The sequence below is a fragment of the Myotis brandtii genome, unplaced genomic scaffold, assembly GCF_000412655.1.
Source record: "Myotis brandtii unplaced genomic scaffold, ASM41265v1 scaffold612, whole genome shotgun sequence".
Taxonomy (NCBI): Eukaryota; Metazoa; Chordata; class Mammalia; order Chiroptera; family Vespertilionidae; genus Myotis; species Myotis brandtii.
In genome coordinates this window covers 1,257,241-1,284,357 of record NW_005370328.1, presented here as the reverse complement: position 1 = coordinate 1,284,357, position 27,117 = coordinate 1,257,241, and the positions used below count along the sequence as shown (strand labels likewise).

General features: G+C 44.8%; 1 protein-coding gene and 1 long non-coding RNA gene across 3 annotated transcripts in view; one reads left to right on the top strand and one right to left on the bottom strand.

Annotated features, from left to right (window-relative positions):
- Nucleotides 1-25,213, top strand: part of TGFB2 (transforming growth factor, beta 2) — a 61,317-nt gene extending 36,104 nt beyond the window's left edge. For both annotated transcript variants that reach the window (XM_005879885.2, XM_005879886.2), the window contains 6 exons: nucleotides 4,012-4,175; nucleotides 17,270-17,402; nucleotides 17,525-17,635; nucleotides 19,166-19,343; nucleotides 20,525-20,678; nucleotides 24,220-25,213. In XM_005879885.2, the coding sequence (XP_005879947.1) occupies nucleotides 4,012-4,175; nucleotides 17,270-17,402; nucleotides 17,525-17,635; nucleotides 19,166-19,343; nucleotides 20,525-20,678; nucleotides 24,220-24,378 (899 nt within the window). In that variant the 3' untranslated portion in view covers nucleotides 24,379-25,213. The remainder of the gene's footprint in view (nucleotides 1-4,011; nucleotides 4,176-17,269; nucleotides 17,403-17,524; nucleotides 17,636-19,165; nucleotides 19,344-20,524; nucleotides 20,679-24,219) is intronic.
- The window catches only part of LOC102251363, a 171,101-nt gene that overhangs the window by 46,487 nt on the left and 97,497 nt on the right, over nucleotides 1-27,117 (bottom strand). The gene's annotated exons all lie outside the window — the stretch shown is intronic.

Here is a 27,117-nt window from a genome sequence, read left to right as displayed (position 1 = left end):
GGACCCTTGAGTCCACAGGCTGACGCTCTATCCACTGAGCCAAACCGGTTAGGGCAGGAATGGGTATTTTAAAAGCTCTTCACATTGGAAAAGGCGAAAGGGATTAGAACTGCAAATCACCAGCCATAAGAACAGTCACAGGGCCCTAGCTGTGTTGGCTTAGTGCCGCGGTTCTCAACCTGTGGGTCGCGACCCCTTTGGCGGTCGAACGACCCTTTCACAGGGGTCTCCTAAGACCATCCTGCATATCAGATATTTACATGACGATTCATAACAGTAGCAACATTACAGTGATGAAGTAGCAACGAAAATAATTTTATGGTTGGGTCACAACATGGGGAACTGTATTTAAAGGGCCAGAAGGTTGAGAACCACTGGCTTAGTGGATAGAGCATCCACCTGTGGACTGAAAGGTCCCGGGTTTGATTCTGGTCAAGGGCACCTGCCCGGGTTTCAGGCTCGCTCCCCAGTGGGGGACGTGTGGGAGGCAGCTGATCAATGAATCTCTCATCACTGATGTTTCTATCTCTCTCTCCCTCTCCCTTCCTCTCTGAAATCAGTAAAAATATATATTTAAAAATACAATAAATAAGCTGGGCAATTAGTGAGAATCATGGGGGCACTTCACTTTTCTAAGAGCCTCAGAGTTCTTGCATTGCTGCAATTTCTGCTTTTCCGTGTCCTGCTGGCCTGGTCGCTTCATTGTGGTCACAAGACCAACACAGAGTCGCTGGTGGGAGCTGCTCAGCTTTCTTCTCACCTCGTGCATTTAACTGCTTCTATTTCTAAAGCAAGATCCGAGAACATCGATTTGTATTTTCAGGACCTTGAACTAGAATCAGCTGAAATGGTTAAAATAGCCTGAGGCAGTGGTCGGCAACCTCATTAGTCAACGGAGCCAAATATCAACAGTACAATGATTGAAATTTCTTTTGAGAGCCAAATATTTTAAACTTAAACTATATAGGTAGGTACATTGTTATTAACTTAAGGGTACTCCTCCTAAGGCTTAGGGAGAGCCACACTCAAGGGGCCAAAGAGCCGCATGTGGCTGGTGAGCCACAGTTTAGGGGAAAGGGAATAGAAAATGATCTAACTCGGGGGGGGCGGAGGAGCAGAACCACCCCCTTTTTGGAGCCCCCACTTCATGATCAAGCTGCTCCTGTAAATATTTGCAAGCGCCCCTTCAAAGCTTGAAAGCCTAGGACACGATCCTTGGATGGTTTGCTTAGAAGAAGAAGAAACAAAATTGACCTCATGGTCCGCGGCAGCCATAAAAAGAAAGCGTGTGTAGGGCCAAGGACCAGAAAAGGGTGGGGGGAGAGCGGTAATGGCTCAAAGTTTAATAAACACAAAAGAGAATAAAAATAAATCTCAAGAGCTCTTATTTGCACACTTGATGGAAGGATGAGAGGGGGTGGGTGGGTGTGAACGATGGGTGTTGGTGGGGGTTGGTCGATCAGGCCTGCGGGGAAATGAACTAGATGTTTACGCTTTCTAACGACAGGAAACACACTGAATGGGCTTTGCTCTTCCAGGACGCGCTTTCGAAGCATGTGTGCGACATCTGATGGGGTGGCCACGGGAAGATGAAGGCAGCCACTGTGCCTGAGGAAGGGTCTGGGCAAAGCAGAGAGGGTGCAGAGCTCAAGCGAATGGCCCTACCCCCACCCAGGCTTCTGGTCCCAGGTGCTGAGCCGATCGGTGAATACCAACCCGTTCAATCACCTGGGCTGGGCCTGTTCAGAGGAGAGAGAGAAATCGATTTCTTCTTAGCAGCTACCTTCCCTCACTTGAGATCGGATGTGAATTTTGGTTGAACCGCACAGAGGAATAGTTATGATAATCACAACCACTTATGGTGTCTGTATTAGCTTCCCGTGTCTGCTGTAACAAACACCACGAACTCGGTGGTTTAAAACAACATAACTCCATTCTCTCCCTGTTCTGGAGACCAGAAGTCCAAAGTCAAATGGCTGGCAGGGCCATGCTCCCTCTGAAGGCTCTAGGCCAGCCGTGAATAAAACTAAAAAAAAAAAAAACCAAACCCTTTTTTTTAATGATGTTTACTTTGAATTTATATTAGTTCACACAAACACTCCATCCATGCTTTTGTTCCGGCCCTCCGGTCCAGTTTAAGAACCCATTGTGGCCCTCGAGTCAAAAAGTTTGCCCACCCCTGTTCTATCCACTGAGCCAGACTGGCTAGGGCAGCAGCTACCTTTTCAAATTGCTTTGCTAGGGGCTCCAAAAACGTTCCTGCTTGTGTGAATGGTTGCCCTCCTTGAAAACTGCCCGCCAGCTATTTCACGGCCATTGCTGTGTCGAAAGAAATGCTTTCTTTTCTCCAAGACCTGGATGCTTTAGATTTTTTTAAAAATTTGTTTGTTTGTTTGTCTCTGAGACTTTCGGCTCCCTCAGTTCACACAGTCGTCTCTGAAGCAGGCCTCCGGCAGAGCATGGCTTGGACCTCGCTTCCCCGTGAGCTGCTGTCTGAGAATCCAGGGCCCGGGCACAGGGACGGGCCAGGCTCTGGGGCTTTGAGGCTGAGAAACTGCAGAGCTCCTCAGATGAGGAATTCTTGGTGTGTTCCGAGCTTTTTGTTTTTTTTCAGTGTAATTGTCAGGGCACGGATTTCTCCAGAAATCATGAAAGGTATTTATGTCTATTTTAAGATCGGCAAGATGGCTCATTTATTTAATAAGAACTTGGCCTTGCCAATAGCCAGATGCCTGAGTCTTTCAAGGCTCCTCATTGATGATCGGCTATGCAAACAGTGGATATTCGGTAAACTATGTGTGTGCAGATCCCCGTCCTGGGTATGCAGAGAAGAAGAAAGACTTGGCAAACAAGGTCTTTGCCCTCAAGGTCCTTAAAATTGCACGGGGGGAAACCAACCAAACAAACATAATGCAGGAGTCATCAAAACATCTGTCACGAGCCATCAGCAACAGTGAAAGATTCTGTTGAGACGAAGCTAAGCCGTTCAGGAGAGGGTAGAAGGGAGTAATGAAGGCACCAGAGTGGATAGAACATTCTGGAATAAGGAAAGAAAGTTTGCAAGAGATTTTAGACTAGGATGGTGGAAAGATCTGAAGCAAGCGGCCTGCCCAGGGTAGGGGCTCAATCAGTGGGTATTATAGAGGATGCATGGGGCTGGAATTTGGGCCTGCTTTGCTATTTGGTATGGCCTCCATTGCATCTTCAAAGCGATGGCAGGTGATTACAAAATAGTAACAACACCCTAGCCACCCTGAGCTTGAAAGTGTGGTGTGCTGTTTTACGTGGCTCAGCACTGAAGGAATTTGGGCCGATTCTTTCTCTCCATTAGCCAAGATTCCCTCCCACCAAGGGCATTATCTCGAATAAGGAATTTTAAGACTGGATGCTCTATCGCTGGTATATGGGTATAGTTTTGTTTTGTTTTTAAGTTCGATTTCCTCATCCTAACTTAACTAGAGGGTGTATTTGGTCACATGTGTGTGAAAAAAACAAACTTTCGAAGCCAAGAAAAGATGCAATACATGAACCTGGAGAGAGCAGAACATTTGGATGCCAAAATTTCAAGGAAAAAAAATACATGGGCAAAACTGCTTGCCATTAGGAGCTATTTTCTTGGCGAATGTGATTAAAGTGTATGCGAGTCTGACAGCTCTCTCCAGCATCAACTGTCACGAACATGCTCCAATGCATGACCATCTAGCATTTTCCACAGCTCTGCCAACTTTCAAACGAGAGGGTTAACTGCACGCCCGCAAATGGAGTTGGAAGTGGTTTGTTAATCTCCATTAATCTGCTACTCCTGTAACCAAATGCACATGTTTATTTTATTTTTCCCCCCTAAATTGTTAATGGTACGAAATTGGCGATTGAAAACGAAATCGTTCTGCAGATATTTTCCTTATGGTTTCTCGAGACTGTCTCATGGCTGCACTTTTTCTTTTTGAGAAAGAGAGAGAGCGAGAACAATGGATTTTTATCATTTTCAATGATCGCCCTAACTTTTCACAGATGCCATCCCGCCCACTTTCTACAGACCCTACTTCAGGATTGTCCGCTTTGACGTCTCGGCGATGGAAAAGAACGCTTCCAATTTGGTGAAGGCGGAGTTCAGAGTCTTCCGTCTACAGAACCCCAAAGCCAGGGTGCCCGAACAGCGGATCGAGCTGTACCAGGTAACCTTTGTCTGGGTTGTTGGCATGGACTACCAGCTTGAAGCCTGGGGGTAAAAGCCTTTGTATTCTCTTAGATTTTTCTGAGCTGATATAAACCATCCTATACATCTGCACGCATGATATAGACCAGCTGTGGGCAAACTACGGCCCGAGGGCCAGATCCGGCCCGTTTGAAATGAATAAAACTAAAAAAAAAAAAAAGACCGTACCCTTTTATGTAATGATGTTTACTTTGAATTTATATTAGTTCACACAAACACTCCATCCATGCTTTTGTTCCGGCCCTCCGGTCCAGTTTAAGAACCCATTGTGGCCCTCGAGTCAAAAAGGTTGCCCACCCCTGGTCTAGCCCTTAACAATTAATACACAATAGAAATGTTTCATCTATGTAAGACATAAGGGGAAAAAAGAAAAAGTTTACAAAATACCTCTCACCAACATCTCAGAAAAGATTAGTTTGTAGGATATATGCTGAGAGGGAATTAGTAAGAATTATCTTTTCTCTGAAATTCTTTTTGAGAAAGTTCAACTGGCATGAAAGGTGTACAGAAATAACTTAATGAAGGAAAAGCTTCTCTAAGAGGGCCCTCTTGTGGAAGAAATCAGAATTGTTCACATAATTTCTTATTAAATAGCAGGTACACATGAAATTATTTAACACAGTAATTCTAACAACTTATTAAAATAAGAGTCAAACAGAGTACAGTTAGGCTAGTAAAAAGGAACCAAACTAAGTTCTAGATAGCATGAACTCTGAACTTTTACTAAAACACTAGCTGTAAATTAAAACATTTCTTCTTCAATATTCTCAGTGGATCTCAAAGGCATCTTAGGTTTCCTGACCCGGGCCTTAGGAGCAGCAGCTGCTCATTTTTGTAGCGACACAGACATCGGCTTCGGCTGAAGTCACCTTTGCCTGGACAAGAGAACACCGCCCTCTGAACCATGTCCAGCTCGGCCAGGGGTGAACCTGAGCAGGGACGGTGAAGGATTAAAGAAAACAGACAAGAGAATATAGCTGGAGCCAGAGGGGACACCCTTTCGGATGGAGAGACCGTGCTACAGCCTGCAAGCCGAGTCTTTATTTTATAGCCAGATCCCACGAGGCAAAGCAAGGGCGTGGTCAAGATGTTTACAATGTTCTCGCGAGTTTCAAATCTATTTACTTACATGCACCTGAGAACTCTATCAAGCTTTGTTTTGGCAGCACTTGCTGCTCCTCCCGCAGCCTACCTCACTCAGCCACCTGGGACCACAGGTTCGGACCATAAGGTCAAGCTCACAACTATAGGCTTTGGCTATAATGGTGCTGGGAGGGCTTTGCCCTCCAAGCTGGGATTTGCACGTGGCTTTGCCACGAGAGGACCGTGCCCTCTCATTAGTCCGAGGCTTGAACCTGTCCAAATGCTGTAGCCGCTCTCCACAGCCCTCTACAAAACACTGTGAGAACTTTGACAAAGGAGAGATAAAAGCTATCCTCCTGCCCTCTCCAGCCTTTTTCTCTAATACTTGAATTTTTAAAAAACTTTATTGATTTTTGTTTTTCAGAGAGAGAGAGAGAGAAACATCAATTTGTCGTTCCACCCATTTATGCGTTCATTGGTTGATTCTTATATGTGTCCTGACCGGGGATTAAACCCAAAACTTTTGTGTATCGGGATGATGCTCTAACCAACTAGCCACCCAGCCAGGGCCTCAATACCCCCTTCAGTTTGCATTTAGACAATCACCAGTTCGTCAAATGTGATAAAATATCACTTGCAGAGACCGGTTGCAAGAGTCTACAGGACAGTGGCTAAGTCCTAAGCTGTTTATACTTGTTTATTTTTGGCTTCAAGCTGGATAGCAAATGTTAGATGATGGTTCAGATTTGAGGATGAAAGGGCGAATTGATGATTATGGAGTAAAATAAGTAACCAGGTTTTAGTGGGAGAAATTTTACACACACATATATATAGATATCATCTCTGCAAAAGATTTTAAACTACGCATACCCCTGAGGCTTTAGCGTGAAAATTCATGGTTGGTGGTGTAGGCCTGCTGTTTAAGGGGCCCCATTGCTGCAAAATGAAGGTTGGGGATCCTAACATTTTGGGGAGTATAGCACTAATGAGGTTAAGGAAAGCCCCTTTTCCTAACCCCAAATACCTGTGTGTATGCCACACATTCTCTCTCTCTCTCTCTCTCTCTCTCTCTCTTTCTCACACACACACACACACAGAGCTCAGCTTTCATTTCTCATATTGCCCGAGGGCATATGAAAGAACAAGTCAGCCAAAAAAACCTCTCTCTCTCTCTCACACACACACACACACACAGAGCTCAGCTTTCATTTCATATTGCCCGAGGGCATATGAAAGAAAAAGTCAGCCAAAAAAACTGTTCAATTAGACTTTGCAAAAAGTGCTACTGGAAAGAAAAAAAAAAAGACGGTGCGGTTGTGCTGAATTTTACAGCGTGCAATCCCCTTAGTACCGATCCTAACCCGGTGCCACATCGGAGACACACACAATACAGTAACCCCCTAAAAAAAAAGCCATGAAGTATAATAAACACTTTGTTTGCATAAGGCTATTAGTATTCCAAAAGACTTACTGAATAGTCACAAAGGTCCAACTGAGACTTGACAAGGAGCTGACCTTCACATAAGTTAAAATAAGGGATTCTCATTTCTTCCTTGTCCTCTCTCTGTCCTGTCTTTGCAGTCTTCTTTCTTCCTTCCCAACCTCTTCTCCTTCCCATTTCCATTGTTACAAATGCACTCAACTCCACCCTCCCCTCTCTCCCTCCCTGCCCCCCACAGCTTGTCCCCTTCTCCCTGATCTTCAGTATTGTCACTGTGCCCCCTGAATTTCAATGTTGTTTCTTGCTTACGTATTCTACATGGCTAACCTGCTTATCCCTGCTAGTAAGTAACTCAATATTCCAATGCTTGGTTGCTCGAAGATGTCATTATCAAGCTTCTTTGTTGGAATAATATCCCATGACTTAGAGTATATTTTTCTACAACATTCAATGTCTTAATAGTTTACAAAATATCTTATAATATGTTTGCACATTAGTTTGCTATCCGGCATGTGAAGACCACAGAACTTGAATACATCAACCCAATCCACTATAGTTATTTTTTGTATTAAAATTACTGTTTTTCATTTTCTTTTAATCTATTTTTATCGATTTCAGAGAGGAAGGGAGAGGAAGAGAAAGATAGAAACACCAATGATGAGAGAGAATCATGGATTAGCTGCCTCCTCCACACCCTCTACTGGGGATCGAGCCCAGGTGTGTGCCCTGGACCAGAATCGAACCAGGGACCCTCCAGTCCGCAGGCCGATGCTCTATCCACTGAGCAAACCAGCTAGGGCCCAAGTAGTAGTTTCTACCTCTCATTCTAAAAGATGGGCTTCTTGATCCTGGATTGTGTGTATCGTTCTGATGAAGTCTCTTGGTCCCTACGAATATGCCTAGGCAGGGACTTTGGAAACGCTGGGAGAATAAGAAGGGGTCAGAACACCTTTGCTTTGAAGAACTTCACAATCAGACTGAGCATTTCGAACCTACTCAACCCAGTGTGATGTATGCACACCAACCATTACAGATCGATCGTGTGCCCTGGAGAAATAGATGTTGAAGTCTTAATCCTCGGGACCTCAAACATGACCTCATTTGGAAATAGGGTTGCTGAAGATGTAATTAGTTAAGTTCAAATGAGGTCATACTGGGGGGACGGGGGAGTGGTGATCCTATATGACCAGCGTCCCTATAAGAGGATGGCCACATGCAGACAGAGACACCCAGGGAGAACGCCATGTGAGAACAGAAGCAGAGGCTGAGGTTGTACGGCTTGAATACCCAAGATTGCCCACCAGTCACCAGATGCTAGAATATTCGGAAGCCTCCCCCGTCCCGAGTTAGAGGGAGCAGGGCCCAGCTAACCTGGTTTCTTGCTTCTGGCCTCCAGAGCTCTGAGAGTAAACTTCTGTTGTTCAAACTTCTGGTGTTTTAAGCCACTCAGGCTGTGGCAGCCCCGGGAATCTAACACACCCATGAGGCAAAGTCTCCCTAAGTCCCAGCACACAGGGCCCAGAGAGGAATCAGGATGCAGCCATGGGCTCTCTTTCTGATCGCCCAGCGCGTCTCTGCACCTGGGCCTTGTTCTCTTCGTGCCCAGTATCCCTCCCAGTTTCTCGATGTTCATAGTTACCTGTTCACCTTCTCGGGGGGGCCCCTAGGCTGTGGTAGCTACCTCGCTTCAGAGGGCCTCCTGGTGCCCTGTGAACCCACCGTTTCACATTTCTGTTGAGATGCCCGGATGCCCTTCCTACAGCACCAACTCCTTTAAGAAGAGGGACCAGCTCCTTGTCCTGGGATGTCAGGGTCAGCGATGCCTTGCTCACAGTTGGGGCTTCATATTTGTTGAACTCAACTGGAGGAAGTGGGCTATAAAATAAATTCAAGTTGGTACGTGAGGACCCAGGTGCATATAATCAGTGCTTTAAGGAGCCTTCCAGATGTTTCTAATGCAGTAATTATTCAGTGATTGAGTAATGACTAAGTGAATTAACTGATTATATTAAATGTTTTAGTACATGTGGGCGGGGGTGGGGGTGGAGTGAGGTTGTCATAAGGGTACAAGGCTCCTGCACAGTCAGTGGAAGCTTTCTGGAGGATGAAGGTGGAAGTGCGTTGAAGAATGAGGGAGAATCGGTTGTTTTTCCCGTGGATAAGCCAAGACATATCTTCTGGAGTGGGCTCTGTTTGCATGAAAATAAATGTTGATATTATCAAGATTTCAAATCAGATTCCTCCCAAATTAAGTCAATGAGTACTATTCTCGAAGCTGCTACTGTCAGAAAACCAGAACAATGCTATTGTTTCCCTCTATCTTTCCAGTGCTCGATACCCCATTGAAAGAAATTAATTAAACCCGCCCCCCCCCCCGGATTATCCTTGAAGCCAATACTCAAAAAGTAGTGAATTGGCCCTAGCTGGTTTGGCTCAGTGGGTAGAACGTTGGCCTGCAGACTGGAGGGTCCCAGGTTCAATTCTAGTCAAGGGCACATTCTCGGGTTGCAGGCTCAATCCCCAGTAGGGGGAGTGCAGGAGGCAGCTGATCAATGATTCCCTCTCATCACTGATGTTTCTCTCTGTCCCTCTCCCTTCCTCTCTGAAATCAGTAAATATATTTTTAAAAAGTAGTGAGTTGACCGTCCTGAGAAGTCTTCGAAGACAGAGATGTTGGAGAATGAACTGTATTGTTGTGGAGTAGATGGCTTCTAAGTGGCTTTCTAACGCTAGTATTTCATGTTACTGAGGTTGCTCATGTAAAGTCAGGCAGATGTGAGAGATAGTGCTCATAGGCAGTAGAGTGAATGTTAAGTTCAACATCTGTTAATCCATGCAAGTCACTGCAAATAGTTACATTAAATGAGGTAAAAACATGAAATGCATTTAAAGACAAGATGGGCTCACACTAGTTAAGCTGCAGTTTTTCTCGCTAGCTCTATTGTTCAATTTCCCTTCCTATCAGAATTTGGGTTCTGGTGGCCTCTTGGCTCTCCTGTAGGTCCGTTGATGTCTGAATATGCAAATAGAGTTTCCAGCATTTTCTTATCACTTTTGCAATGTCTCATAGGAGTGGATGAGGTGTCTTTCCTTCATGTCTAAGCCAAATCCTGAGTTGATTTACAACATCATTCTTTAAGACCAAGATTTCCTCTAGCTATAACTTTGCATCTAGACTGCTATTTCTTTTATTTATTTATTGCCCCCAAACGATTGGGTAACACCAGCCACTTTTGCCTCTATCCACTCCCTGATTGGCTGCTTTCCAGGGACAGAGAGCTGAATAGATCCTTTTGTGTAAGGAGTTTTGTAATTCAGTGAAGAGCTCAGAGCCTTGCCAAAGGAGATGTGTGGGTATTTTGCACATAACATAGATAATGTGTATATATCAATAATGGAGTGAAGGTAACATTTGAGCATCAGAGTGGGTGGTAGCTCAGTGATAGACAGCTGTGTCTCATTGCCAATCTAATAGGAGCTCTCTTTTCTAATTCAGTAAGGAATGGTTGTTGGTCTGTTATTTAACGAAAAAATGTGTTAAAGCAGGGGATTATAGAAATGTATGAGAGAGAGAATGAAGATATTAAATATTTTAACTTAAAACATATGAGTATGTGTGTGTGTATATCTATATATAACTTAAAACATACTAGTATGTGTGTGTGTGTGTGTGTGTGTATACACAACACAACACACCCAATTTACACACTGAGTTTTTATAAGAGGCCAAGGACTTGTCTTTGACCATGGCTCTGCCTACTGCCTGCCAATCCTTGTATTTTTTTTTCCATGAATCTTATCCATATTGGATCATCTACCATTTCTAGTTTTTATTTTCTTTAAAGAAGAGAAAACTTTCAGGACAGTTGCAACCTGAATGCAGCATTCTTCTAGGCTTTTATCCTATTATTCCTCTTCTTCTTTCTTTATAGCTGTCTCTGCCCCATCGAAAATTAGAAAAAAACATGGTGATAAAATATAACTTAAAATGTAGCTTCTCACTATATTCAGTGGCACTGAGTATATTCACAATGTTTTACAAGAATGCAGCATTCTTCTAGGCTTTTATCCTATTATTCCGCTTGTTCTTTCTTTATAGCTGTCTCTGCCACATCGAAAATTAGAAAAAAAATGGTGATAAAATATAACTTAAAATGTAGCTTCCCACTATATTCAGTGGCACTGAGTACATTCACAATGTTGTACATTCATCACCACTATCCATTTCTACAACTTTTCCATCACCCCAGACTTGGTACCCATTAAACAATAATTCCCCATTACCCCTGCCCCTGCCCGCTGGTAACCTCTATTCTACTTTCTAGCTCTATGAATTTACCTATTCTAGGTACCTAGGATAAGGGAAATCATACAATGTTTGTCCTTTTCTTCCTGCCTTATTTCCCTTAGCACAATGCTTTCAAGATTCATCCATGTTGTATTATGTGTCAGCATTTCGTTCCTTTGTATGGCCGAATAACATTCTAGTCTATGTCTATATGGCCTTTTGTTTATCTGCATACCTATGGGGGACACCTGGGTTGTTTTCACCTTCAGCTGTTGTGAATAATGCTGCTGTGAACATCGGTGTACAGGTCCCTGTCTGAGTCCTGGCTTTCAGTTCTTGTGGGTCTAAACCTAAGAGTGGAAATGCTGGGTCATATGGGAACTCCCTTTTTGAGGAACCACAATCAGCTGCCTCCTGCACATCCCCCACTGGGGATGTGCCCGCAACCCAGGTACATGCCCTTGACCGGAATCGAACCCGGGACCCCTGAGTCCGCAGGCCGACGCTCTATCCACTGAGCCAAACCGGTTTCGGCTAAAGCAATGTGTCTTGATAAAGACACTCCACTCGGTTTCCCAGCACAATGGCTCTCCTGACTCCTGGGCCTGTATTTCATCAGTTTCTAGACCATGTAATTAACTTGTTTAATTACAATAGCAAGTCCAACTGTCATAAACAGGATTAGAAACATATATGGGGTGGGGGGGGGCAGAGGGGGGTCCTAAGCTATGGTGACAGGAGAAGATTTGGCTTTGGGTGGTGGGCACATGGTGAAATCTTATATCCTAGAAACCCACACCTGAAACCTATATGATCATGTTGACCAATGTCACCCCAATAAATAAATAAAAAGAAACATATACAGTTGATACCTGCTAAGCATGTAACTCAGCTGGTGAGGCCAGAGTGCTTGGAACCTTCTAGAGACTGACTTCCCAGCAGCGAGTCCCAGCATTCAATGGGCAGCAGCTAATATATATTCCAGAGCTACTGGAAATACTGGCCAATCTGGCCAGTTAAATGGACATTAGTCAAGAGAGCTTCTACTATTGAATTAAATGTTCTTTATTTTTCTTTCTGCTAAAAGCTTTATTGTTTCATTTGGTCCAATGCATGGGAGAGGGCTTCAGGGCGGTTAAAGAATTGGGGAGAGACTGAGGTAAAAGCCAGACACCAGGGCATGCAGAGGGAACCCCCAAAGACCTCTGGGCTCCACAGGCTCCTAGTCGTGCTTGAGGGTGAGCCTCTCAAAGAAATACTTGCCCAGCCCAGCCTGGGGGCCACCTGCGGAGGTGAGGAGGGGGGCCCATCTCCAGGAAGTGGTTCTGCAGGAAGTCACAGAGATCAGGGCCTGCAGACCCAAAAGGGCTTGGGTCCTTGCCAAGGCCAAGGCCAAGGCCAGGGTGGCTTCCATGGTGCCCTGAGTTTTGTCCCATTCATCTTGGGGAGGCCGCAGCACGTCCTGGGAGAGAATGGGGCCACTGCTGGTTTTGCATCTTTATGATGCTCAGGCCCTCACTCTTCTTTCCCACCAACTTGAGGAAGAAGTGGCCCCTGCCCTTGAGAGCCACATGGTCAAGGTCGAAACAGAAGCCCAGAGAGAGGTGGGTGTGGGGCCCGCAAGGCAGGTGGCCAGGCGGGTGACGGGGCCTCCATCTCAGTGGTGGAGTAATTCTGACAAATTTGGGAGCGTGTGGTTGTTTGGCATAGGAGTTAAGGTAGAAAGGAAACCGGTGTGTTGGCTGGTCTGGGAGACGGTTGTGAAGGTGGCGACTGGATGAGACGCAGGAGAGTGGCCCGAGGCTGGGAGCAGGGGCGTCCCTGGGTCTGTCCCAGACCCGGGATGGCCAGGGCCCTGCTAAATGTTCTTTGTCCTGTAAAGACGGATAAAGAGATTTGGGAACAACGTGGCTCTACAGGACACAGCTGTAGATTCAGGACTGTGAACTCTTGGTACAGGTGTTGCTGGGAGCTTAGAGCCAGTGAAGACTAACAGAGAACGGGAAGTTGACCGATCTGGTCATTTTTGTATGAACTCCTGAATTTAAGAAAGGACTGATGGATTGTCTTCCCTTACACTAGTGGGTGAAAAAGGGAAGATAAGCAGGGAATAGGGAGGGTGTGCCTATTCTTAGAAAGAAGATACCTTTGGAGACTGGAGACTCTGAGAGGCGATTAGAAGGTTTTCTAGCAGTTCTGAGGCACAATCACGGAGCTGTAGGAGGAGAGCTTTCACACAGCACCATTCATCCTTGTTAGCGACCCACGTGATTAAAGGTTTGGGAGAATGCCCCTCTAAGTATCAGCTACAGGAACTGGGTTTATTTAGCTTAGAGAGAGAGAGAGGCAGAGAGCGGGCATGCTGAGGGGGACTTAATAATAGTCTCCAGGACTATGAGGGTTATTCTCTGGCTGATGGAAAGCAGCTGTTTCCTGTTTGCACGGAGGACTGGATCAGAAAGAGCGGAGTTAAACGGCAGCAAGTGGGTTTAAGAACTCCTTGGCCAGAAAGTTCGAGATGGCAAACCCGCGAGAACAGAGTTTCAGCATGAGGCGGCAGGGCAGCTGTCTCTCTTGGGTGGTTTCAGCTGGCTTGGTCTTGAGCTGATGAAAAGATGTAGAGGAGTTTTCACCCACGTGACGATACGAAGTTGTCCATTGTCAGAACCTACAGGGGTTCGTTCTGTGGCTGAGGAAACACCTTCTAAAGCAGTGGTTCTCAACCTTCTGGCCCTTTAAATACAGTTCCTCATGTTGTGACCCCCAACCATACAATTATTTTCGTTGCTACTTCATCACTGTATTCTGGCCCTTTAAATACAGTTCCTCATGTTGTGACCCCCAACCATACAATTATTTTCGTTGCTACTTCACAACTGTAATGTTGCTACTGTTATGAATCGTAGTGTAAATATCTGATATGCAGGATGGTCTTAGGCGACCCCTGTGAGAGGGTCATTCGACCGCCAAAGGGGTCACGACCCACAGGTTGAGAACCGCTGTTCTAAAGGCATTTTACAAAGTAAAATATTTATATATTTATATTTATTTCTATTTACTCATACATATATCTCATAGATAGATCTCACAGATATATCAATATATACCCTATGTAATGCCACAAGGAAAACAATGTTTTGTTTTAGACAGTAGGTCTAAGTGTTAAGGACAGGAACATGAATAAGACACACTGCTAATTAGGAGCAAAGCAGATACGCAAAACATAAAATAACACATTAGAGGAGGTCAGCAAGGGGAAGGAATTTAAGGACAGGAAAATGAGTCCTGGGCATGTTAGTCCTTTTTCAGGCCGCAAGGCAGATGAAAATCCCTAAAAACTCCCCCACCATTGCTTCATCATTGTTATCCCGTGTTAGGTTAAGTCTACCATTCACTCCCAACTGGATGGGTGGTATCGTAGTGGCCTGGCTGGGGGAGTTTTCAAGGCGAGGTTGGATTTCCAGAGGAAACGCTGATGTTAAGCTTTGATTTTAAGGTATAGGTTCGTGTGGGCATTAACTGTGTATGCATTCCCCATTTGATATTTCCACCTTGCACCAACATTTCTTATCATCTCATTAACAGTCTTTGCCTCCATCACTGCATGTTCTGTGTCGCCTGGACCAGGTCAAGGGTGACTCGTGTTGCAACCCTGACTCCTACCACTCTCTGGTCTTCAAACTCCAGCACTGAAGTGGGAAAACCATAGCGTTGCTTTGTGTTCTCTATACCATGATTCTCGGTGAGACACTGGGCGAGCCACTTAACCTCCTGCAGTTTAGTTTGCTTGATCTACCTGACAGCAACGTTTTGAGGATTCAAGAGAAATCAAATAACTTGTGCCAAGCCCAGACCCCAGGGTGCCCAGCCCTGAAGTCCCGTTTGTTTGCTTCCTTTAATTCACAAGGAGTATCCTGCCTATGGGGAGAACCATGACTAGATTCTGTCCACATTGTGGGGTTTGTCGGACCTCAGGGGAAAGGCCTGAGGAATAGGGTTTGTCTAAAAGTCACACCAGCACCTCAAAGTCCAATTGTATGAGTCTCTTTCCTTTTGTAAGCTTAATTCAGAAATCAACAACCACAGGCTACTGTAAGGCCAGATACTCTAGGATGCGTCTGTTGCCAAATGACCCGAGACCAAATCACATACACAGAAGAGAAGTGCATTTTAAAAGCGACGGGAAGATTATGCATGTTTGTTTTACAAGGAGAGCAAACAAATACTGTTGACGTTCAGATAGTCATTCAGTTTCATCGAGGGCTGTGCTTTAAAGGGACATCAAATTGAAGACACAATCCTGGGGAAGCTTAGGAACCTATTGGAGAGACCTGGGCCATCTGTATGCAATGACCATGGAAGAGTTAGACTCAATGTCGGGAAGGGTAGTGACAGCCACATAGGGCTGCCCTGGCCCAGGTGCTCAGTTGGTTGGAGCGACATCCCACATGCCAAAGGCTTGACTGGTACGATTCCTGGTCAGGGCACATACCCAGGTTGGGGGTTTGAGCCCCAGGCAGGAGGAGCTGTTTCTCTCTCATATCGATCGTTCTTTCTCTCCCTATCTCTCCCTTCCTCTCTCTAAAATCAGTAGCAAGCATGCCCTAGCCCAGTGGTCGGCAAACTCATTAGTCAACAGAGCCAAATATCAACAATACAACGATTGAAATTTCTTTTGAGAGCCAAATTTTTTAAACTTAAACTATCTAAGGGAAATGGAGGCTGTTGGAGTCCCAGGAAGTTCCTTTTAAAGGGCCCATGCACAAACTTAGACTCACTTCCTCTGAGCTCCAGCATGGGGGCAGCAGCTTTGAAGCCACCAGAAACATACAGGGAGGAACTAAATTATTTGACATCAGGGTGAGAGCTGGAGGGGCAACATTCTGCCATACAGAAGTGCTGGCAGAAGCCATTGTTCTTTTGATGAGCCCTTCCCCTATGGAGCCTGTAGACAGGTGCCATATCTGAGACTCCCTCAACCTGGCTCACACTGTTTGCCCCACTTTGGTGATTCCCCGAGATCCTGTCCCACCAACTTCCAGGCCCACCCAAACTGTTTCCAGTGGGTTTACCACAGGAATGGCCTGTCTTGGCTCATGCTTCAGATTTTCCTAAAATCTCTTAAACAAGCATCATCTTGCCTCAGCAAGTCCCATACCTCTCACTAAGTAGTCCCAGGCCTAGCACTAGCAGCAGCCAGCCTTGGTTCACAGCTTGGCCTTGCCTGGGCACCCTATGCCCACGATACCAAGCATAGGAGACATAGCAGTTCTACCTAATATATAGAAAAAAAACACCAGGAAGGGGCCAAAATGAGAAGACAAATAAACATGGCTCAAATGAAAAAACAGAACAAAACTCCAGAAAAAGAACTAAACAAATTGCAGAGCTCAAAACACTGGTTATAAGGATGCTCAAGGAACTTAGTGAGGACCTCAATAGCATATAAAAATGAACCAGTCAGATATGAAGGATACACTAACTGAAATAAAAAATAATTTATAGGGATTCAACAATAGAATAGGTGAAGCTGAGAATCAAATCATCAATTTGGAATATAAGGAAGCAAAAAACACCCAATCAGAAGAGCAAAAAGAGAAAAGATTTCCCCAAATGAGGATAATATAAGGAGCCTCTGGGATAACTTCAAGCATACCAACATTTGCATCATGGGGGTACTGGAAAAAGAAGAGAGAGAGAAAGAAATTGAAAACCTATTTGAAGAAATAATGACATAAAACTTCCCTAACCTGGTGAAGGAAACAGACATATAGGGTGTACCAAAATTCACGCAAGATTTGAATTTTACGTGAGCATTAACAACAACAACAACAACAAAAAATAAAAGCCTAATTTTACTTGGTTTATTGAATCAGATGCTAATATCTGTTGCCCTTTGATTTCAATCCCTTCAATTTGATAAGGATTACCAAGTACCAATTATGGCCCAGGAGCAGGGACAATGAAGATCAATGAAGACCACAGCTTTGCGTATGTGCCAACAAAGCCGTGAAGGCCATTTACCCAATGTGCTATTCCATACATAACCCTATACTGTATACTTTATGAATCAATAAAAATTTATAATTTTTAATTATAAACCTGTGTTTTCTATCAAAATTACTTCTTGTGTGAATTTTGGGACACCCTTTAGATAACACACTGGAATACTCCCGGCCATGGCTTCGTCATGCTGTCTATATGCCAACTGAGCTCTTTCCCTTGCTCTTCCTGCCCCTAGATTCTCAAATCCAAGGATCTGACGTCTCCAACCCAGCGCTACATCGACAGCAAAGTGGTGAAAACAAGAGCAGAAGGGGAATGGCTTTCCTTCGACGTGACTGACGCTGTTCACGAATGGCTCCACCATAAAGGTTACACCCACCCTCTGTTTTCCTCCCTAGATGTTCAGCGACCCTAAGTTATTGCAAGTTAACTGCATATTTAAGGGCATAGACGCTCATGCAAATGACCTCCTTGACTTCATGTTTTCCAGACAGGAACCTGGGATTTAAAATAAGTTTACACTGTCCCTGCTGCACCTTTGTACCGTCCAATAATTACATCATCCCCAATAAAAGCGAGGAACTAGAAGCGAGATTTGCAGGTAACTGAAACTTGGTCATGTGAGGTGGGGGAGGGGGGAGGGCCTCTGTTGACAGTCTTGTGGGTGATGACGTCAGTGTGCAGGTGAAAGCAGGATTGTTTGGTGAGGCTTGGGGAGTGTCATTTGTTTGGGCAAAGATACAGTTGGAGAAAGATACTCAAAGGCAGAAAGGATTAGAAGAAAGGACTTGGTTCCTAGTTTATGCTGCTCGATGCCTAGTGATGACTTAGCAATACTAACCGACGGACTCAACAAACCATTACATAGTTATCTTAAGCATTTAAGCAAACCAATTTTCCACATATGCTACTATTATCAACAAAGAAGATAGTATGTCTTTAAGGAAATCCCCCAAACCAATGTCAGGGACCCTGAACTGAATTTCACGAAGAAGCAAGCCCCCTTGCTCCCCAGCCCCTTTAACTAACCTTCCATGTAAGGGAACCACTTCACTTTTTCTAGCTGGTCACCAATATTTTGAGTGTCTTCCTTATCAGACTTTTATAATAGTGTAGAAACTCATAACAGGGGGTTAATTTTCTCCAGGCTCTTGCTCACCTGGTAGTGAATTAGCCAAAGGTCAAGGAGAATGAGGAGATGCCCACAACGTAGACTTCCCCCTCCTCTCTCATCCAATCACGTGGCAGATGATGAGTCCCTGGATGGTGAGAGGTTGAGAGGGAAGTGGGTGCCGTGTGTGGTTGTGGCATTAGCCCCTGACCACCGGGTGAGGATGCCCCTTGCCCTTCCCTAAGGGACACCACCTGGGACCTCCACCCACTTGCAGAAGGCTACAGTGGCCTCAGCTCATGGAAAAATACTCCCAGAGGTCAGGAGATTTATTTCAGCCTGTAACCTCGTCATGGTTCTCAAGGGTGTGGAGATGAAATGCTTAAACTGGCATTCTCCTGGGTGAGCTTTGGGGAGCTCCAGTTTCTGAACCTCAGATGGAATCAGGAGAGTGTGGAGGATGCCATGAGCCCAATGAAAAAGGCCTTTCTTCCCAGCTTCCCCAAATAGCATTAGGTAAGGGTGACTTCTGTTTCATTTGAACCGAATTCACTGCAATTTAGTGTAAGTCTTCGTTTCTGTTCATTAGGAAAGTTTCGAGTTTAGTCCCCCCAGGAAGAGAGGGAACCAGAGGGTGACAAGGCAGGTTCTATTGCTGTATGTTGGGTCATGGAGGGGTTTGAACACAACGTGAACTGAGGATTGACTCAAATTAACTGCCTGGATTGCCCTGGGACTAGAGGTCAAAGACTTCTGTAGCGACTCTCATAGCCAACGAGCCCTGTCTTGGACCCTGACCTGCCTCCTAACAAGAGCCCCATTTAGAAGTGTGTGTTGTCACCTGCTTAGCCCTGTTGCGCCATATCTATTTCCGTAGGGAATGACTGTCACCAGCTGATGCTGACGTTGTGGTCATCACTGCTAATTTGTGACAGTAGACAAACGAAAAAAAGAAATATGGCTGATGATATCTGATGAAGGTAAAGCTAAATGTTTATTACCCAAATGCATTTTTTCAAGGTATTGATGGCACCTCCACATATACCAGTGGTGATCAGAAAACTATAAAGTCCACTAGGAAAAAAAACAGTGGGAAGACCCCACATCTCCTGCTAATGTTGTTACCCTCCTACAGACTGGAGTCACAACAGTCCAACCGGCGGAAGAAGCGCGCTCTAGATGCAGCCTACTGCTTTAGGTAAAGAACTCAAAAATATGATCAAGTCATTGCGCCGGGTAATTCCTTTATTGCCTCTGCCCATTCCCCGACTACACATTGACTTGACCTGCACTCATGGCTTCGGGTCAGGTATAGAACAGTGTGGCCATTGCATTTCATAACATCATTCTTCCCACAGGCGTAGTATAGTTATTTCTGTGTTGTATTCATCATCTCTTGAGCAAGGAATGGAGTGTAAAGGGAGAAAACTAGTCCCCTGAATTCCACCCACCGCCCCCAGTTCCTCTGAAGCAGTTTGGGGCTGAAGTAGAAAATAAGCTGGCTGCCTCCCCCTCCCCCAGAGCAAATGGAAGTTTATTTGAAGGATGTGGTGGCTCCCTGACTAGGGAGGCTCACCATCTGTAGGAGCCTTTGTCTTCACTGCCCATGGTCATAGCGCTTTCACAGTAACAGAGATGCAAGACGTGAAAGGAGAATGCTAACTGTCATGTCTTTAGCTACAGAATATGCGAGAAGGGAGGGCACACAGATTTATCATTCCCATGTGAGTCCACGGAGGGGGGCGGGTGGATGTTCTTCCATGGGTTCTTACCAATCCTGCGAAAGGGAAGACTCTCTCTTTTCAAAATGGAGCAGTGAGGGGTCCTCACTGATAACGTGCTCAAAGGGTCAGAGTTCACGAGTGTTTGGGGTCGCTAGGGCCAGTATTTGCATGAAGTAAGACTCCATGTTTCCCGATCTTTGGTTCATTCCTAGATCAAGGAACATGACGTGAAATAAAGGATTTGTTTTCAAAGGAAAATGCCTTCGATGGAGCTTAGAAAAAAGCTGTTGTACTTCCTCATTTCATATTGGAAAGGGCAGTAGAGGCTGGCTGGCAACACTATGCAGGGCTGGTTGGAAAGAGGCTGGTCTCCATCAGCCACCTCTCTGTTTATATCTAGTCATTCAAGGGAGAGGCTTGATTTTCAAGGTCACAGACACGGGGTCAGGGTATAGAGTTGGAAAGGGAAAGTCGTCCCAGCAAATCACCATCACACACCATCGTGAAAGTCCCTTAGATGACCATGAAACCATTAAGAGCTGGCCCGTGGTTTTGCTAATAGATATCTGTTGAATAAATGAGTCAGTTTCCTGGTTTGGGATGCGGGGCAGGAGGGAAATCGGCTTTAAAATCTCCATTGCTCTTTCTTTTACAGAAATGTGCAGGATAATTGCTGCCTACGTCCACTTTACATTGATTTCAAGAGGGATCTTGGGTGGAAATGGATCCATGAACCCAAAGGGTACAATGCCAACTTCTGTGCTGGGGCATGCCCGTATTTATGGAGTTCAGACACTCAGCACAGTAGGGTAAGTACTTGGTTGGCTCGTCTCTTCTCTTCTTGGGTTGCTAATGCGCACCTGCTGATAACAGCTGACCCTTGAACAATGCAGTCGTTAGAGGCACTGACTCCTGACGCAGTCGAAGATGTGTAAAACTTTTGACTCTCCCAGAACCTAACGAGTCATGCCTCTGTGTCAGCAGGGTATTCATTCCAGGATCCTTCATGAATATAAAAAAATATAGAGACTCAAGTCCTTTATATAATACTAGAGGCCCGGTGCACGAATTCGTGCACGGGTGGGGTCCCTCTGCCTGGCCAGCGATCAGGGCCAATCGGGGCAGACTGGCGGGGGGTGGGGGTGGGACCACAGGAGGTTGGCTGGCCACAGGAGGTTGGCTGGCCGCAGGAGGTTGGCTGTGGGAGTGCACTGACCACCACGGGCAGCTCCTGCGTTGAGCATCTGCCCCCTGGTGGTCAGTGCACATCATAGCTACCGGCTGGTAGTCCAATCCTAACGGTCACTTAGGCTTTTATATATATAGATGGAGTAGAACAGTGCCTACTGTCAGTCCTTTGCATCTGTGGTTGTTCGAGTCCACCAATGCAAAACCCGAGATACAGAGGGCTGACTGTATATGTATTGAAAAAAACAGATATAAGTGAACCTATGCAGTTCAAACACGTATTGTTCCAGGGCCCACTGTATTCCCAAATGAATTCTGATCGTCGTGGTGCCTACATCAGGTGATAACATTGAAAGAAAGAACACTGAGGATTCAGTAGATACTTTGGCAAAGTGAGTCACTGGCATCTGACAATTAGACAGTGATTTCACTTCTTTGAACCTCAATTTCTTTTTTTTTAAATATATCTTTATTGATTTCAGAGAGGAAGGGAGAGGGAGAGAGATAGAAACATCAACGATGAGAGAGAATCATTGATTGGCTGCCTCCTGGATATCCCCTGCTGGGGATCAAGCCTGCAACCAAGGCATGTGCCCTTGACCAGAATCCAACCTGGGACCCTTCAGTCCACAGGCTGACGCTTTATCCACTGAACCAAGCCAGCTGGGGTGAACCTCAATTTCTTATCAGCAAAAAGGAACATCTCTCTTAAAAATTATCCTTAAAAATGTTTTCATCATTATTGTTGAAAATATTACAGATGTCCCTTTTCCCCACTGACCCCCTCCACCCTGCACCTGCCCCCCCACACACACCTTCACCACACTATTGTTAAATAAATAAATAAAAATCCTGTTTAAAATAAATAATGCCAAACTGGAGAGTTGATGTGAAGGAAAGGTGATGCATGCGAAAATTATTTGAAGATTAGTATTTCTCAGTCTTTTTAAATGTGAGCCAAAGTCAATGAGACTCTGAAAATGTTATCAAGTTACTTTAATGAGGGTAGAGGTCAATTCAGAAGGCAGGTCCTAGGTTGAATGCTGGGGGTTCCCAATACAGACGAGCAAAGAGTTTTTCTATTTAATAATGATACTTGTTCAAATGCTTCTTCTTGGTGCCTGATGAGGGGAAGGACTTCATGTTATCTTGTCCAAACCTGTCCCTTTTCTAAAGAAAGGGGAGCCCGGCTGGTGTGGCTCAGTGGTTGAGCTTCGACCTATGAACCAGGAGGTCACAGTTCAATTCCCAGTCAGGGCACATGCCTGGGTTGTGGGCTCCATCCCCAGTAGGGGGCATTCAGGAGGCAACCAGTCAGATACTCTGTCCTCGTTGATGTTTCTATCCCTCCCTCTCCCTTCCTCTCTGAAACCAATAAAAATATATTTTTTAAAAAAGAAAGAGGATGTTCACGTAGGTGATGTTCCCCAAATCAAACAGCTGGTGACAAACCGGAGCCTGGGAGGTGGACTCCTGGCTTTATAACTAGGCCTCGTTGGCTCTGTCTTACAGAGTTCCATTCCTGAAATGTGGCGACCCATTGGGGTTATGCCACTGCAAATCTCCTTATTAAAGAGGCATTAGAAAGACTGCCTTCCCTGCAGGGTAGGAAAATGAATCTACTGCCAACAAGATCCCATAACGCAGCGGTTCTCAACCTGTGGGTCGCGACCCCTTTGGCGGTCGAACGACCCTTTCACAGGGGTCGCCTAAGACCATCCTGCATATGAGATATTTACATGACGATTCATAACAGTAGCAACATGACAGTGATGAAGTAGCAACGAAAATAATTTTATGGTTGGGTCACAACATGAGGAACTGTATTTAAAGGGCCAGAAGGTTGAGAACCACTGCCATAATGCATTCAGCTGAGCTCATGAGTGTCAGGGTTATCAATTACGTTAGACAATCCCTATTATCCAATTCCTCTTTACTTCCGTATGAAAAATTGAGTGTTCGTGGAACATGAAGTCTATTTATTTGTAAATGGCCACATATGCAAGACTTTAAGTTGACAAGCTATGGCTCTCCTTCCCTCAGCTGTTTCCCCAGCTCCCCTGGAGATTTTGGCACTTGGGGCCGGCCATGCGCTTGGCCATGTGAGGGAAGCTTGCTCATGCCTGTCCCTTTGTCCAGGCTCTCTGGCCCGGCGGCTTCCTCTGGGCCGTGGCAACAGTAGCTGTAATGTGGGCAAGGCCCAGTTGCCAAGTAGAAACATAATTCCCCCTCCCAGATACACAGAGGGAGTGTGTGAAGGCAGAGACCTGCTTGTTTTTCAAGGAGAGAGGAAGAATAACTGTCGTGGTCACAAATATGTGGTTTGGACAGTTACCCAACGAGGCAGAGGTAGCTTAATAAAGTAGCCAGTGTTGCTGCGCTGAACGGATCATCTGTCCTGGGATAAAAAAAATTGCAGTGAATCTCGAGGAAAAGGTCACTCGCTGTTTGGCTAACACATTAATGGCATCCTTGGAAATGACTCCTTATCATCACCGGGGAACCTGCATACTGCCATTGGTAAAAGTCACATTCCCCTCTGACAGAGAACGGCGTTAGCCCTAGCCCGTTTGGCTCAGTGGATAGAGTGTTGGCCTGGGGACTGGAGGGTCCCTGGTTCGATTCCGGTCAAGGGCACCAAGTACCTTGGTTGCAGGCTGGATCCCTGCCCCATTTTGTGACGTGTGCGGGAGGCAGGCAATGGATGTGTCTCTCTCACATAGCTGTTTCTCCCTCTCTGTCTCTCCCCCTCCCTTCCACTCTCTCCAAAAATCAATGGAAAAATGGCCTCGGGTGAGGATCAACAAAAACAAAAAAGAAAAGAAAATTGTAAGCAAAAATAATTTGCATTGCCCATTCAGGGCTATGACTGTTACGCATTTAAAAATTAATTGGCCCTAACCAGTTTGGCTCAGTGGATAGAGCGTCGGCCTGCGGACTCAAGGGTCCCAGGTTCGATTCCGGTCAAGGGCATGTACCTTGGCTTCGGGCACATCCCCACTAGGGAGTGTGCAGGAGGCAGCTGATCGATGTTTCTCTCTCATCGATGTTTCTAACTCTCTATCCTTCTCCCTTCCTCTCTGTAAAATATCAATAAAATATATTTTTAAAAAATTAATTGCCTTTTTTTGTTGTTGTCCTTTCTCCCTGGTGCCCTCGCAGGTTCTCAGCTTATATAACACCATCAACCCGGAGGCATCGGCTTCTCCCTGCTGTGTGTCCCAGGACTTGGAACCGCTCACCATCCTCTATTACATCGGCAAGACCCCCAAGATCGAACAGCTGTCCAACATGATAGTGAAGTCTTGCAAATGCAGCTAAGATCCCTGGGAAAATGGCAAGACGGTAACCACACGATGATGATGATGATGATGATGATGATTCGACCACAACATAACAAGTTTGTAACAAGAAACCCAAGAGAGCCTTGCTTCGTCAGTGTTAAAAAAAATCCTTTGGAAAAGCGGTACTAGTTCAGACACGTCGGAAGTGTGCGTTCTGTTTGTTAAAACTGGCATCTGAAACAAAACAAAGCAAAAAAACAAAACAAAAAACGCGTGGAAGGCTTGATTCTACATTGCACCTACTCTGTAAGTGAGAGAGACAAGAAGCAAAACCTTTTTTTTTTTAAGGAAAAATAAATAAACACTGGAAGAATTTGTTAGTGTTAATTATGTGAAAGAAAACAAAACACACAAAAAAACAGGAAAATCCCGTTAAGTGGAGTTGTACATACGTTCCTACCCCAGGCCTCACTTGATTTGTCTGTATTGCTATGCAATAGTCTCCCTTCCCTGTTCCTACTCTTAGAGTTAACAGTGAGTTATTTATTGTGTGTTACTACATAATGAACATTTCATTGCCCTTGGAAAAGAAAACAGGTGTATCAAGTGGAGACCAAAATCCTTTGCCAGAAACTCATGGATGGTTTAAGGAACTTGAACTCAAACGAGCCAGAACAAGAAAGAAAAAGGAAAAAAAAAAAAAAAAAAGAGGTCATAGGAGCAGGATGAAAACCCAGGTGAGTTCTTCTGTGACCACAACAAGTCTGTGTTGAGGTAAAGACCCTGAAAACACATGCTATGTCCCAACTGCCCGAGGAAGGATCTTGTAGGTTCAAAGCCAAAAGCCTGTTAATAAAGGAAACTTTCCGTCAGAAGAAGTCTGTAAGGTTTTTTTTTTTTTCTTCTTTTTCATTGTAAATGCTTCCCTGTCAGGTGAGCCCACCAGTGAGAGGTTGCAATGCTTAGATACATACTGGTCAAACTTCAGACATGGAAGTCTTGCTGTATAGTTATGCTGTAGGTTCTCTTAGTTTCGGTGTATGTAACCATACCTTTATTATTACAATAGATGGGTGTAGAAGCCCGTATAATTGGAAACACATCAGCCGATCTTTTTTTGCAAACTATTAAATCAAAACATTAACTACTTGGCTTGTAATGTGTAAATTTTTACCATATTTTTAATGTTCTGTAATATTGTCAACTATGATTTAGATTGGACTTAAATTTGGGCTTTTTTTTTTTTTCTTTCACGATCACTCCGCATTGTGTGTTTCCTTTAGCTGGCTAGTATTTTTTGAGTAAAGCCCCTAGATTTTGATTTGCACTAAAAATACATGTGTTATAGTATTTGCTCCACTGCGCTTTGTACATTGTCTATTACGATAACATAAGCTACCTGACTCCCACCTGCCCTTTTTTCTTTTGCAAAAGAAGGTAGATTTGAGTTCAGTGGTCTCCCTTCATCTTCAGAGCATCACTACTCACCAGTTCAGACATGAACAAGCTCCTGTTTTAGGAAAGCTGGGGAATTGTATAGATACAGAGACCACTGAGGTGAAATGTGTTCATTTTAGCAAGGGCTCGAGGATCTGGCCGAAACCTGGTGACAGTCAAGAAAGGTTTCTCTCACTTGGTTCAATCAGAATTTTCACAGAATCCTGTTGTTACTACAAAGCAGGCAGTTCACAGGAAACATCTTTGACTTTAATCTGGCTGTTGCTGTTCTGAGGGGGGGGGGGGAATGGAAAGATTTATCTTTTCATTGATTTTTTTTTAAGGGAGAGAAAAGAAAACAGGCCAGCATAAGTCATTCAGCTTATTTCACTGAAGTCAAGATATTTAAAAAATATGTTTTTATTGATTTTAGAGAGAGAGGAAGGGAGAGGGAGAGATGGAAACATGGATGAGAGAGAAACATCTATCAGCTTCCTGCATGCCCCCTACTGGGGATCGGGCCCACAATCCGGGCATGTGCCCTGATTGGGAATCGAACCGGTGACCTCTTGGTTCGTGGGGTTGATGCTCAACCAACTGAGTCACACCGGCCAGGCTCAAGTTAAGATTTTTATAGATGTTCTATGAAGGTTGAGAAGGCACAAACCAAATTCTCCCGTGATAAAAAAAAATATATACATTTTTCCCCTGTGAATGAGAGTTCGCTGCCATTTACTTTGCTTCAATAAATGATTTGCTACGTCATTGCCAAGGAGGTCACCTCATGTCACAGTTTGTAGGACTTGGCAGTTGTCCCCTTGATCAACACGCATAGGTCATACAATGGGATATTTGCAGTTTCACCTAAACGGCGGCACAGTGAGGGTAAATCCCTAGAGAAGTTGTTTGCTCTAGTCAACTTCTCTGTTTCTGGAATTTCCTACGGCTGAGGAAAGTGACGAATTGGATGGACAAGTTGGAGAACTGGAATAGCAGGAGGAGGTGGAGGAGGTGGGAGGCCCCAGTAGCCAACAGCCCTAGTGGTGGATGGAACCCAGTCCCGGATTTGAGTGCGTTGATTTCTCTTCTCTTCCACTTTTCTATGAATTCTATGTAAATCCCTTTTATTTCTGCACGTATTTTTTTTCTCAGAAATGACATTTTGTTTTGTATTATGTTGTCTTTCCTCATGAATGCACTGATTAATATTTTAAATGCTCTATTTTAAGATCTCTTGAATCTTTTTTTTTTTAGTTTGGGGGTTCTATAAGGTCTTTATTTCCCATAAGTAAATATTTTGGGGGGGGGAGGGGGAGGGGGAGAGAGGGGGGAAATGTTA